Below are 11,369 nucleotides of genomic sequence, written 5' to 3'. Positions count from 1 at the left end.
GCTTTTCTCCCCATTTAAGTTTGTATTGAATCGATTCTCGTCAGAGCACCTGACCCCTTCGAGAATCGATTCACTCCCGACGTTAACGATGTCTCGTGCGTTTGAAAATGAGATAAAAATTAAGAGGAAACAAGGATGGAAAAGAGATAAAAAAATGATCTCATAGTGACTTCATGAGTTCAAAAAATTAGATTTCAAGGTGGTCTGGATATAAGAAATTCTACCGTGCAGCCAAGAGGATGGATAGATTGATCAGGGTAAAAAATGTAGAATAAAATTTATTAAAATTATAAAAATTGAGAATATCTACAATAAACTATCAACATTATCAACACCATCGGATTTGACGAAGTAACAATAGTTGAGTAACAAAAAATTACAACCAGTGTGAAAGCTGAAGACCTAAGCACATGAGTAGAAAAGACAACCATAAACAGGAGAAAGGAAAAATGTTTTACATTGGTAGCTGAGTGACCATTACCGATTATAAGGACCCATCACCAAATCTTTGACTATATTATGGATGAGAAAAAATTTTGAGGCTAAAGAATGAAAGTGACGTGGACCATAGTATCAAAAGTAGAAATGAGGAGATGCGTTCCACGCTCATTTTTTGGGTCGGGATTTTTCGGCGTAAAATTTTTCATCATCAAATAAGAGTAAATTAAAAGTTTAAGAAATGCCCGATTTCATTGAAGGTCATGAAGAAACAACAGACTGAAAAATATCGCCATTATAATCGGGCTTAATATGACGATTGTTGGTAAAAGAAATAAAATTAAGGATTTTACTGCCTTTACATTTTGATCAAAATGACTAGAATATGACAATCAAAAAGACAAAGGAAAAAAGAATAATTGAAAAAAAGAAGAAGAGCCCTCCTCTCCTTACTTACAACCCCATTTTAAGGCCAGAAATCACAATTGAAGTGACCAGTATCAGAACCTGAAATCTCCATTGCACTGGAAAAAAAACACATGGGATCTAGAGTCCAGACTCTTGAAAACATTGACAAGAAAAAATACTCTTGATTCAATCGGATTTTTGCTTGAATCAAAACGAAATCCGCTTAAATTAAGAGGCATGGTTCTTGATTTAAGCTAGATTCTGATTGAATCAAGAGTACTTTTTCTTGTCGATGTTCTTAAGAGTCTGGACTCTAGATCCAATGTGTTTTTTTTCCAGTGTGCGCTGTTTAAACATTTGGCAATCATTTTAATTGATTTCAAAGAGAACAGGCAAGTTTCTGATATTTTTTTTCAGTAGGTGAGTGATCAGGTTCAAAAGGCGTTGAGAGAGTCGAAAGCATAAGCGCTGCTGGTGCTGAGATCGGACCTATGAACGCCGTTCATGTGCGACTTCATGTGGTCTTTCCGTTTGGAGCGGTAGGGGCATTTGGGACATTGAAAGCAAGGCGGGAGGCCGCATTCGTAGTTGATGTGCCTGGCCAGGGTGTACTTGGACGAGTAGCATTTGTTGCACTTGAAGCACTTGAAGAACGGCCGGTCGTCGATCACGACGCGATGCTCGTTCAGCTTCTCCAAGAACGACTTCTCCTCCGAAAAGTACAGCGCCATTTCTAAAGTCGCCATCGGAACAGAAAACCTTCCATTAATTTCGCTTGTAGCAAGGGATCCATATCTCCTGCGGGGTGATTATTGAAACTGATAGACAAAGTTATAGACAAAAAAGACAAAGGGGAAAAGAAGCTATCCTCTTGGTTGAAGCAGGTGTTTGTTACAGACTGAGGGAGAAAATGTTGGACTAACGACAGGGTCTCTCGTGGGATGGTTTTAATCACTTGCCTTCTTTGCCAATTGCAACCACTCGCTTCTATCAACGGGATCGCTTTATTTTTAGTTTGTCTTCCTTATCTATCGCTTTATCTATTAATTTCAATAATCAGCCCGCAGAGGCCTAAATAAGGGCAGTTCGCGTTGGCTCTTCAAGTGTGAGTGCAGTGGCGATTCTTAAAAGTTGGCAACACTGTTTTTCCTCAATTTAAATCCATTAAAAATATCGATTCTTGGTGAGGCAAGCTATCTCACCAAGAATCTATTGTATTAAATACATTTAAATGGAGGAAAAACAGTGTTGCCAACTTTTAAGAATCGCCACTGTTGATTACTGAGCCGGAAGTTCCCTCTCAGATCATCAACAAGGTTAAAGCATGGCTATTACTTGAGGTGGCAAATCAAGTTTAGTCATATGAGTCCACCACTATTCTCTAATCAATGCTTTAAAAACCTCCTTTTTTAATTAGAAAAAACGTGTTTTCTTTGCAGTTCCATAGACGATTTGCTGCGCTCTACAAAGTTGCTTTGATCAAAAGAGAAATGAATTATTGTCGAAGAAAATGTGTTTTTTAAACATGTCTGTTTCAATTTGTAGCTGCCTCATGCCACGTGACCTTTTATCAGATTGCGGCCCAGGTGAATGAACCAAGAATATTAATAGATGAATATCATTTCGATGAAATCTGAGCCTTTTGAACATTAACGGAGCGCTTTAAATAACGCGAAGAACAAAGGAAGAATATACGGAGTTGGGTTCGGACTTGACATGCAACTATTTTAACTCTGCGGTGGGCCGGGTTGCATACTCTAGATTTTGCGGGCGAAATTTGAGATCTGCCCACGGCCCACGCGCGCTGGCGATAAGGTTCAGGTGCGATCAGTGTTTTCCTCGGGCGTATGCAATCCGGCCAACTGCGGAGTTCAAATAGTTGTATGTTAGGCTCGAACCCAACTTCGATTATTCTTCCGCATTGTTTTGCGCTCCGGGCATTATTCAAATGCCGAGATTGTCTTCCAGAAAGGCATCTCAGTTGCTTTAAACAGCGTAATTTTGTTTTGAATACTTTTTTTCTGTTCGATGAGGAGCCTAGAGGAAGATGTACGGAATATTCTCGAGTGATTCCAATGCCAAATGAGGGAATGGAAAATAACGAAATAAATTTTAACTGAAAATCATGTCACTTGAATTAATTTATAAAAGAAAGAAAGAAAGACCGGGATATTACTTATTCCGTTACTATTTCGTTGGATATGAAGAGATCTTAAAATAATAGTTCCTTACTGGAAAGTGCAGACCTATTGTTCAAACCTCTTCCATAAACATGCTATTGTGATTTCAATTTTTTCGCTGAATTAAATTTCTTCTAACTATCGGTAATTCTCATCAGGCTGTAAGTAACACAAAACTTGAAGAGTTGGACCGCGGAGCAGCCAAGGGGCGAACCCCAAGTAAAAAAAAAATGAAATAAGTAGATAAAGTAATAAATGAAGAGATCACCAAATAAAGAAGCACCTGTGTCGGATCCATGAATTTCAAATCACCATCGGATGGAAGAAATATAAAATACAGATACCAAAAGTTGAAAAAAAAGACAAGAGAATGGGAAGGAGTAGAGAATAAAAACCACCGGATTAGAAAAGAGCTATCACAGTTTAATTTAGAGCGCGTGCAAAGACGCTAAGAGAAAAGATAAGATACAAGCAGTCGCAAGAGACGAAGAAAGAAGGATTAAAAAGTACGCACAGAAATGTCAGAGTTTTAGCAAACAGACGTTACTAGATAATCACAATAGAGTACGATACAAAGAAAGACGAAGGTGTTAAAATAATTGAATTGGTGAATGCTAGGTTAACAGCGAGATGTCTAAATGCAAATATTGGAAAAATTGCGTGTCAAGTTGTGTGATGGATCGAGGGTCGCTAAGCTAAACCTACATCACACATGGTAATGTATAACACGTCATTTATCAAACGTATATTTTTATAAGTTAAAACGTCAAAGCATGGTTACTTCGTGATTTTTCGTTCCAATTTCTCATTCATAAAATTTCCTAATAGTTTTCAAGTTTTGTATGGTTGCTACGACGTTCACGACCCTGCAAGATCAAAGTTACATTTAGCGAGAGAGAATCAGGTTTTTCAGATTGTTAGTCACCCTGACTGACTTACTAGCACGTCATTCAATGTACGGAGGCGGACCGAAAAATATAGCAAACTATCTTTTCTGCATTTAAACCTATGGTAAAGAATCAGTTCTTGATGGAGTAACCGGCCCTCCCAAAAATCGATTCTTCATCAGAGGTGTAAACGGAAGAAGAACAGTGATGCCAACTTGCTAGATCCGCCAATGTCGATGTACATCGCTGTTTGGTGGTTCCCGTGTAAGAAATAAACGGACGCAGAACCCCGCCGAATTCACGTCAGGTTGATGGAATACGTTTATGTGTTTCTTGCGATGGAATTTTTCGTCTTTGATGAGTAATTTATTGCTCCATGATTTGCTGATAACAAAATCTTAACGATCTGACACGATGAACTCTATTCAGAATTTGGACTTGATTTATTGCAATAATCGGAAATCGAGAAGCGGAAACTCGGAAAGTCGCCGTCGTGCGGTGACCACCAAATCAATGGCGAGGCGTGAATGATCGATTATCGATATTTCCCCATTGAAGCTATGGTAAGGAATCGATTATTACGGTATTCGTTGCGAACACCCTGTTCATCGATCCATTTCCATGGGTTTAAATGGCACATCAATCGATTTATCGCAAAACACGCCACGCCAGTGCACCAAGTCAGTCATGATCTTGTCTCAAATAAATCAGGGTTGCCGCAGAATTTAGGAAAGGAAATCCCCTGACAATTTCCTGATTTCATGGTAGACACATTATGGTAGAATTCCTAGAAATTTGAAAATATGAGATGGTTAAAAAATATGTAATTTGAAATTGTTGCTCATGAAAAATTTGCTATTCAAACATCGAGCTCATTCTGGAAGGCTACACTGGAAAAAAAAAAAAAAAAAAAAAAAAAAAAAAAAAAAAAAACCACATTGGATCTAGAGTCCAGACTCATGAGAACATTGACAAGAAAAAATACTCTTGATTCAATCAGATTTTTGCTTCAATCAAAAGGAAATCCGCTCGAATTAAGAGGCTTGGTTCTTGATTTAAGCTTAAATCCGATTGAATCAAGAGTATTTTTTCTAGTCGATGTTTTTAAGAGTCTGGACTCTAGATCCAATGTGTTTTTGTTTTCCAGTGTAATAAACGTTGGTTACCAATTTTTGCTTGATAGTTCCTGGTATTTCCTGACTCCGGCACCCCTGATTTTGTCGAGTTGGTTCTCTTTGGCTAAACGCATCCCTTTGAATCTATATCGGAGACAGCGTCGTCGGGGCAAAAATTGGCGGGTCTGGACGAGTGTTTCAAGAGGCGATGTCTCTTCAAGATATCTTTCCTTGTGGCGACGTAACCGCAAAGATGGCACTCGAACTGTCGGCAGACCCCGCACTCGTATTTGACGTGCCTTTGCAAGGAGCTCAGATGAAAGTACAACTTGGAGCACTTCTTGCAACGGAACTTGGCCGAATCTTGGACCACGATTACGTCTCCGAATAATTCCTCCCCAACCTCCGACTCCGAGCCCAGACAGATTCTCCTGCCTGCAAATTACAACAATAGCCAGTTTACGGGTCAAACTCCACTGATCAAACCAAAACTTTCGACAAAAAAATCTAACATGGACTATGTTCTACCCACACTGGAAAAAAAAAGTCTGCTACGGTCAAGCCGTCTCGGAATCTTGAGAAAAAAATCAGCTTGATTCAAGAATTTTTATCTTAAAACAAGCAATTTATTGCTAAATTTAAGATTCGAGATTCTTAATTGCAGCTACCTTATAGCTTGGATCACCTGCTAGCTTGATTTAAGCAGCACAACAATCTTGAATCAAACCTGCTGAATCTTACATCAAGCCACCATGGCTGCTAATTCTAAGAAGTTGTTTCTTGATTCAAGATAATGTATACTCAATTCAAGATTCCTGGTTTCAAGCATGACACGAATCTTGGAAATAGCTGAAAAAATTAGACTTAAGTTAAGTTTGCAGCCAACTTCTTGAATTAAGTTTCCATTGGATTGTAACCACTCCGCCCTCATTTTCGACACGGGCATCAAGTTATACGTTCCTACATTCTCAAGTCATTCCAGGAGATCTCCAAAAGCCGCGCATTTTAACAGTGCTGCAAACCGAGAACAAAACCCGCGGCAACGCACGACGACTTCAACATGATCCATGTCGAAGAATCAGTAACGTTTTATCCCTACGTTACGGAATTTTATGAAAAATGAATAAAACTTTCAGTATTTAGTATTGGATCCGAGCATTAAACGAAAAATAATTAAGGTTCCGCCGGGTAGCTAATTTCAAGCAGCACGGCCATGCTTATTTCAAGCTACACGTTTCTTGGCGGCAAATTTAAGATTTTTTCCAGCTTGCTTCAAGCCGATTTTGATTTGTTTCAAGCTACTTTTTTTTTCCAGAGCAAAGGGTTGTATTCTCAGTCGTTCCATAAACACCTCCTCTCCCTCAAAGGCCTTCCAACCTTAAAAAAGACATTTTTGTGAAGTTTAGTGAGGAAAAGGGGATCAATTGGACTACATTTTGTAATTTGGAAATATACATTCTAACCCAGTTTAAAAACAACGTATATGCCATTTGTTTCCCTAAGCACATAAGTTTTTTCCCAGAAGAGGCAGAATTTATGGTTCCAAATTGCAAAATGCAGTCCAATATTCGTCGCTCCCTACACGAGGGAACATAACTCCATTCCAAGGTTGCAAAATTGACTAAAAGAATTCATTATTTAACGAAAATAAACCCTCAGAATTTCCGTCGAAAATTTGTCTCATTTTTACATAAGATCAGAGGAAAAATTAGTGAAATATTCCGCCAGGAATTTCCAAGATTCTTCTCGTCAAATTGCAACTAGCGGGGTTTTGGCAACATTGACATGTGGTTACGTTCTTTCATGGAGGAACCGACGAATGGGCCTGTTGCAAACTTTTGCTAGAGCAAAAATAAGAGTTGTTCCGTGCAGATCATGTTTCAAAAATCATGATAAGCGCAACGGCAAACTCTGAAATGCACTCCTAACTTCACAATCTGCGTGGGACTTCAGCGTTTTTTAAAGCTTCCCGCTTCAAAAAGGATACTACAGCACAGGTTCTGACTGAGAAGTAAGGAGCGCATTTCAGACTTCGCCGATGCGCTCAACGTGATTTTTGAGACATTTTCTATGAGTTACAACTCTTATTTTTGGTGTAGCAAAAGTTTGCAACAGGCCCATTGTATCTCTTTAGGCGCACGTTGAGAATTATTATCAAACTCATCATGTCAGCCTTTCTCCATAATCGCCTTGAGTGTCTTAGTTCTGAAATGAGATAATATCGCCCGTTTTATTAAGTTGACACGATGACTAAGTAAACATATTAAAGCAGCAATTAGGAAAGCAAAGCATTAAAAACAAGGACAGATCACTGAATCGTAGAAAGAATAAGGCAAAGTTGTGGCAGGCTGTTAGGAATTGAAGAGAGAATCAGTAGGATGATATACATGCTAATATTGCGATAATTTCAGTGGCAAGTCGTGAATGATCGATTATTATCGATATATCCCCATTTGAAGCTGTCATGAAAGATCGATTATTAAAGGTGTTCGTTGCGAACACCATGTTCATCGATCCTTTTCCATAGGTTTAAATGGCAGACCGATCGATATATCGCAAAGCACGTCACGCCACTGGATAGTTTGGGTTCAACCTAAGCGTTGAGGCTAGGCTATACGTTTCTTCGAGGGAGAGTTGAGAAAGTCCTCGATTAAGAGTAGGCAAGAAAAGATGCACAAAACATATTATAAGCATTCGCTTTAAACCAAAATATTTATCAATTAGGTATTACTTTTTCTTGGAATATGATAATGATAATACGAATCATTAATATATCATTAATATAAACTTCGAAGGATTCTGCCTTTTTCTATTTCACTCGAGGGGAAGTGTCCCCTCCCGGACTCTCTTCCCCACCCGGTGACTGACGCTGCGCTGTGCTGAACGGTTCAGCCTGAACCTTTCCCCTACGTCTGACCGTTCCCCACTCCTCTGTCAATCGAACCATGCCACCGCTTTTACGTATTGTCGCTCGCCCGCCCAGGTACCTACCGGCCAGCGGTCATTTGATGATAAATCTCGCTCATGCTCCTACGCAGCTACGCAATGATTACGCCAGCGAATTACCTTCCAAATAATTAGAATTTCTTCGATAATAGTTTTCTTTATTTATTCGACGGTATTTTTTCTCTGTTCTACTGTGATTTCCTTGGTTCTCTACTGTGTTTGACTGTGTTGAAATTTATATTAATACTCACACGGAGAAAAAAACTTCGTGCATGGGACCCGACGTTGAGATCATATGAATCTCTTAAAACTTGAGATCCAGCTGCCGAAATTCGGGTCAGAAATCTGAAACACTTCGGTATGTGCCGAGTACTTCAGATGTGTGACCTGAAACCTTCGGTATATACCGAACTACTTCAATTGTCTGACCCGAACTTCGGCAGATGGACCTTAACTTTTCGGATGCGTGATCCGAAAACTTCAGAGATCCATATGATCTCAGCTTCGGGTTCCATGCACAAAATTTTTTTCTCCGTGTTTCCTTTTAGGGCACGCAACTAAAATTTCAGTAAATTTTTTTCAGAAAAGTAAAAAAAAAAAAAAAAAAAAAAAAAGTGGCTAACAATGGTTCCTCACCTTCTCGTGGTGTTGGTTGTTTGTACTAAGTGAGAACCGTCCATTTTAAGATATAGTCTATTTCTTGCCCTGCCATTATTATTTTACAAGTTAATTGTGGAGTGAGAATTTCATAATGTTTTCTATGAAATCTTCAAAATATAGTGATTAAAAATTTGCAACTACTACAAAATCGGCTCGCGAAGCGAGCCGAATGTCACTCGCGTAGCGAGTGACCGGGGGTCCAGGGGGCGTAGCCCCCGGCTAGGCGTGACGGGTGCGCGAAGCGCGCCCAGAACGGCTAGTCATTAATATAAACTTCGAAGGATTCTGCCTTTTTCTATTTCACTCGAGGGGAAGTGTCCCCTCCCGGACTCTCTTCCCCACCCGGTGACTGACGCTGCGCTGTGCTGAACGGTTCAGCCTGAACCTTTCCCCTACGTCTGACCGTTCCCCACTCCTCTGTCAATCGAACCATATGCCACCGCTTACGTATTGTCGCTCGTCCACCCAGGTACCTAGCGGCCAGCGGTCAGTTGATGATAAATCTCGCTCATGCTCCTATGCAGCTACGCATTGATTACGCCAGCTAATTACTTTCTAATAATTAGAATTTCTTCGATAATAGTTTTCTTTATTTATTCGACTGTATTTTTTTCTCTGTTCTACTGTGATTTCCTTGGTTCTCTACTGTGTTTTTCCTAAATCTCTGAGTCAGAAATCTGGAGCACTTCGGTATGCACCGAGTACTTCAGATGTGTGACCTGAAATCTTCGGTATATACCGAACTACTTCAATTGTCTGACCCGAACTTCGGCAGATGGACCTTAACTTTTCGGATGCGTGATCCGAAAACTTCAGAGATCCATATGATCTCAGCTTCGGGTTCCATGCACAAAATTTTTTTCTCCGTGTTTCCTTTTAGGGCACGCAACTAAAATTTCAGTAAATTTTTTTCAGAAAAGTAAAAAAAAAAAAAAAAAAAAAAAAAGTGGCTAACAATGGTTCCTCACCTTCTCGTGGTGTTGGTTGTTTGTACTAAGTGAGAACCGTCCATTTTAAGATATAGTCTATTTCTTGCCCTGCCATTATTATTTTACAAGTTAATTGTGGAGTGAGAATTTCATAATGTTTTCTATGAAATCTTCAAAATATAGTGATTAAAAATTTGCAACTACTACAAAATCGGCTCGCGAAGCGAGCCGAATGTCACTCGCGTAGCGAGTGACCGGGGGTCCAGGGGGCGTAGCCCCCGGCTAGGCGTGACGGGTGCGCGAAGCGCGCCCAGAACGGCTAGTCATTAATATAAACTTCGAAGGATTCTGCCTTTTTCTATTTCACTCGAGGGGAAGTGTCCCCTCCCGGACTCTCTTCCCCACCCGGTGACTGACGCTGCGCTGTGCTGAACGGTTCAGCCTGAACCTTTCCCCTACGTCTGACCGTTCCCCACTCCTCTGTCAATCGAACCATATGCCACCGCTTACGTATTGTCGCTCGTCCACCCAGGTACCTAGCGGCCAGCGGTCAGTTGATGATAAATCTCGCTCATGCTCCTATGCAGCTACGCATTGATTACGCCAGCTAATTACTTTCTAATAATTAGAATTTCTTCGATAATAGTTTTCTTTATTTATTCGACTGTATTTTTTTCTCTGTTCTACTGTGATTTCCTTGGTTCTCTACTGTGTTTTTCCTAAATCTCTGAGTCAGAAATCTGGAGCACTTCGGTATGCACCGAGTACTTCAGATGTGTGACCTGAAATCTTCGGTATATACCGAACTACTTCAATTGTCTGACCCGAACTTCGGCAGATGGACCTTAACTTTTCGGATGCGTGATCCGAAAACTTCAGAGATCCATATGATCTCAGCTTCGGGTTCCATGCACAAAATTTTTTTCTCCGTGTTTCCTTTTAGGGCACGCAACTAAAATTTCAGTAAATTTTTTTCAGAAAAGTAAAAAAAAAAAAAAAAAAAAAAAAGTGGCTAACGATGGTTCCTCACCTTCTCGTGGTGTTGGTTGTTTGTACTAAGTGAGAACCGTCCATTTTAAGATATAGTCTATTTCTTGCCCTGCCATTATTATTTTACAAGTTAATTGTGGAGTGAGAATTTCATAATGTTTTCTATGAAATCTTCAAAATATAGTTATAAAAAATTTGCAACTACTACAAAATCGGCTCGCGAAGCGAGCCGAATGTCACTCGCGTAGCGAGTGACCGGGGGTCCAGGGGGCGTAGCCCCCGGCTAGGCGTGACGGGCGCGCAAAGCGCGCCCAGAACGGCTAGTATATATATATACATACATACACACACATATACCCTCTTACATACACACACACACACGAATACGAATATAAAATTTAAAAATTTGCAATCTTCATCTTAATTGTCGCACTTCCATTACTGTTAAAACTTGAAGAAAATATAGTGGCGGAACAACAGGGGCTCAACAATATTTAATGAACATGCCATGCCAGCAGCCTGATTGTTGAAATCTATGTCGTCACGACAAGAATCGAAAATCGATATATTGCACGGCGCAGATAGGGCTATGTCTTGTCTTATCGTGCCGACATAGCCAGTTAAAGTTTCAACAATCCGGCTGCAGGAATAATGAATGTGTTCATTGGTTTTAATTTGCGAGGTCCTGACTTTCCGTCAGTTGATAATTTACGGCAAGGCTTTACATTATTTAAATACACATAAAAAGAATTAAATACGTTTCATGGCAAACTGTGCAATCTTCATTGTGATGTGCTTAAAAATGGTTTTCATCTA

General features: G+C 39.9%; 2 protein-coding genes across 2 annotated transcripts in view; both read right to left on the bottom strand.

Moving 5' to 3' along the window:
* Positions 1-11,369, bottom strand: part of LOC109041050 (uncharacterized) — a 146,427-nt gene that overhangs the window by 94,951 nt on the left and 40,107 nt on the right. The gene's annotated exons all lie outside the window — the stretch shown is intronic.
* Positions 263-4,794, bottom strand: LOC109041075 (longitudinals lacking protein). The gene has a single exon (XM_072299715.1). The coding sequence runs from the start codon at positions 1,590-1,592 to the stop codon at positions 1,281-1,283; it is 312 nt and encodes a 103-aa protein (XP_072155816.1). The 5' UTR covers positions 1,593-4,794; the 3' UTR covers positions 263-1,280.

The sequence above is a fragment of the Bemisia tabaci genome, chromosome 1 (assembly GCF_918797505.1).
Source record: "Bemisia tabaci chromosome 1, PGI_BMITA_v3".
NCBI lineage: Eukaryota > Metazoa > Arthropoda > Insecta > Hemiptera > Aleyrodidae > Bemisia > Bemisia tabaci.
This window is presented reverse-complemented; position numbering and strand designations above follow the sequence as displayed.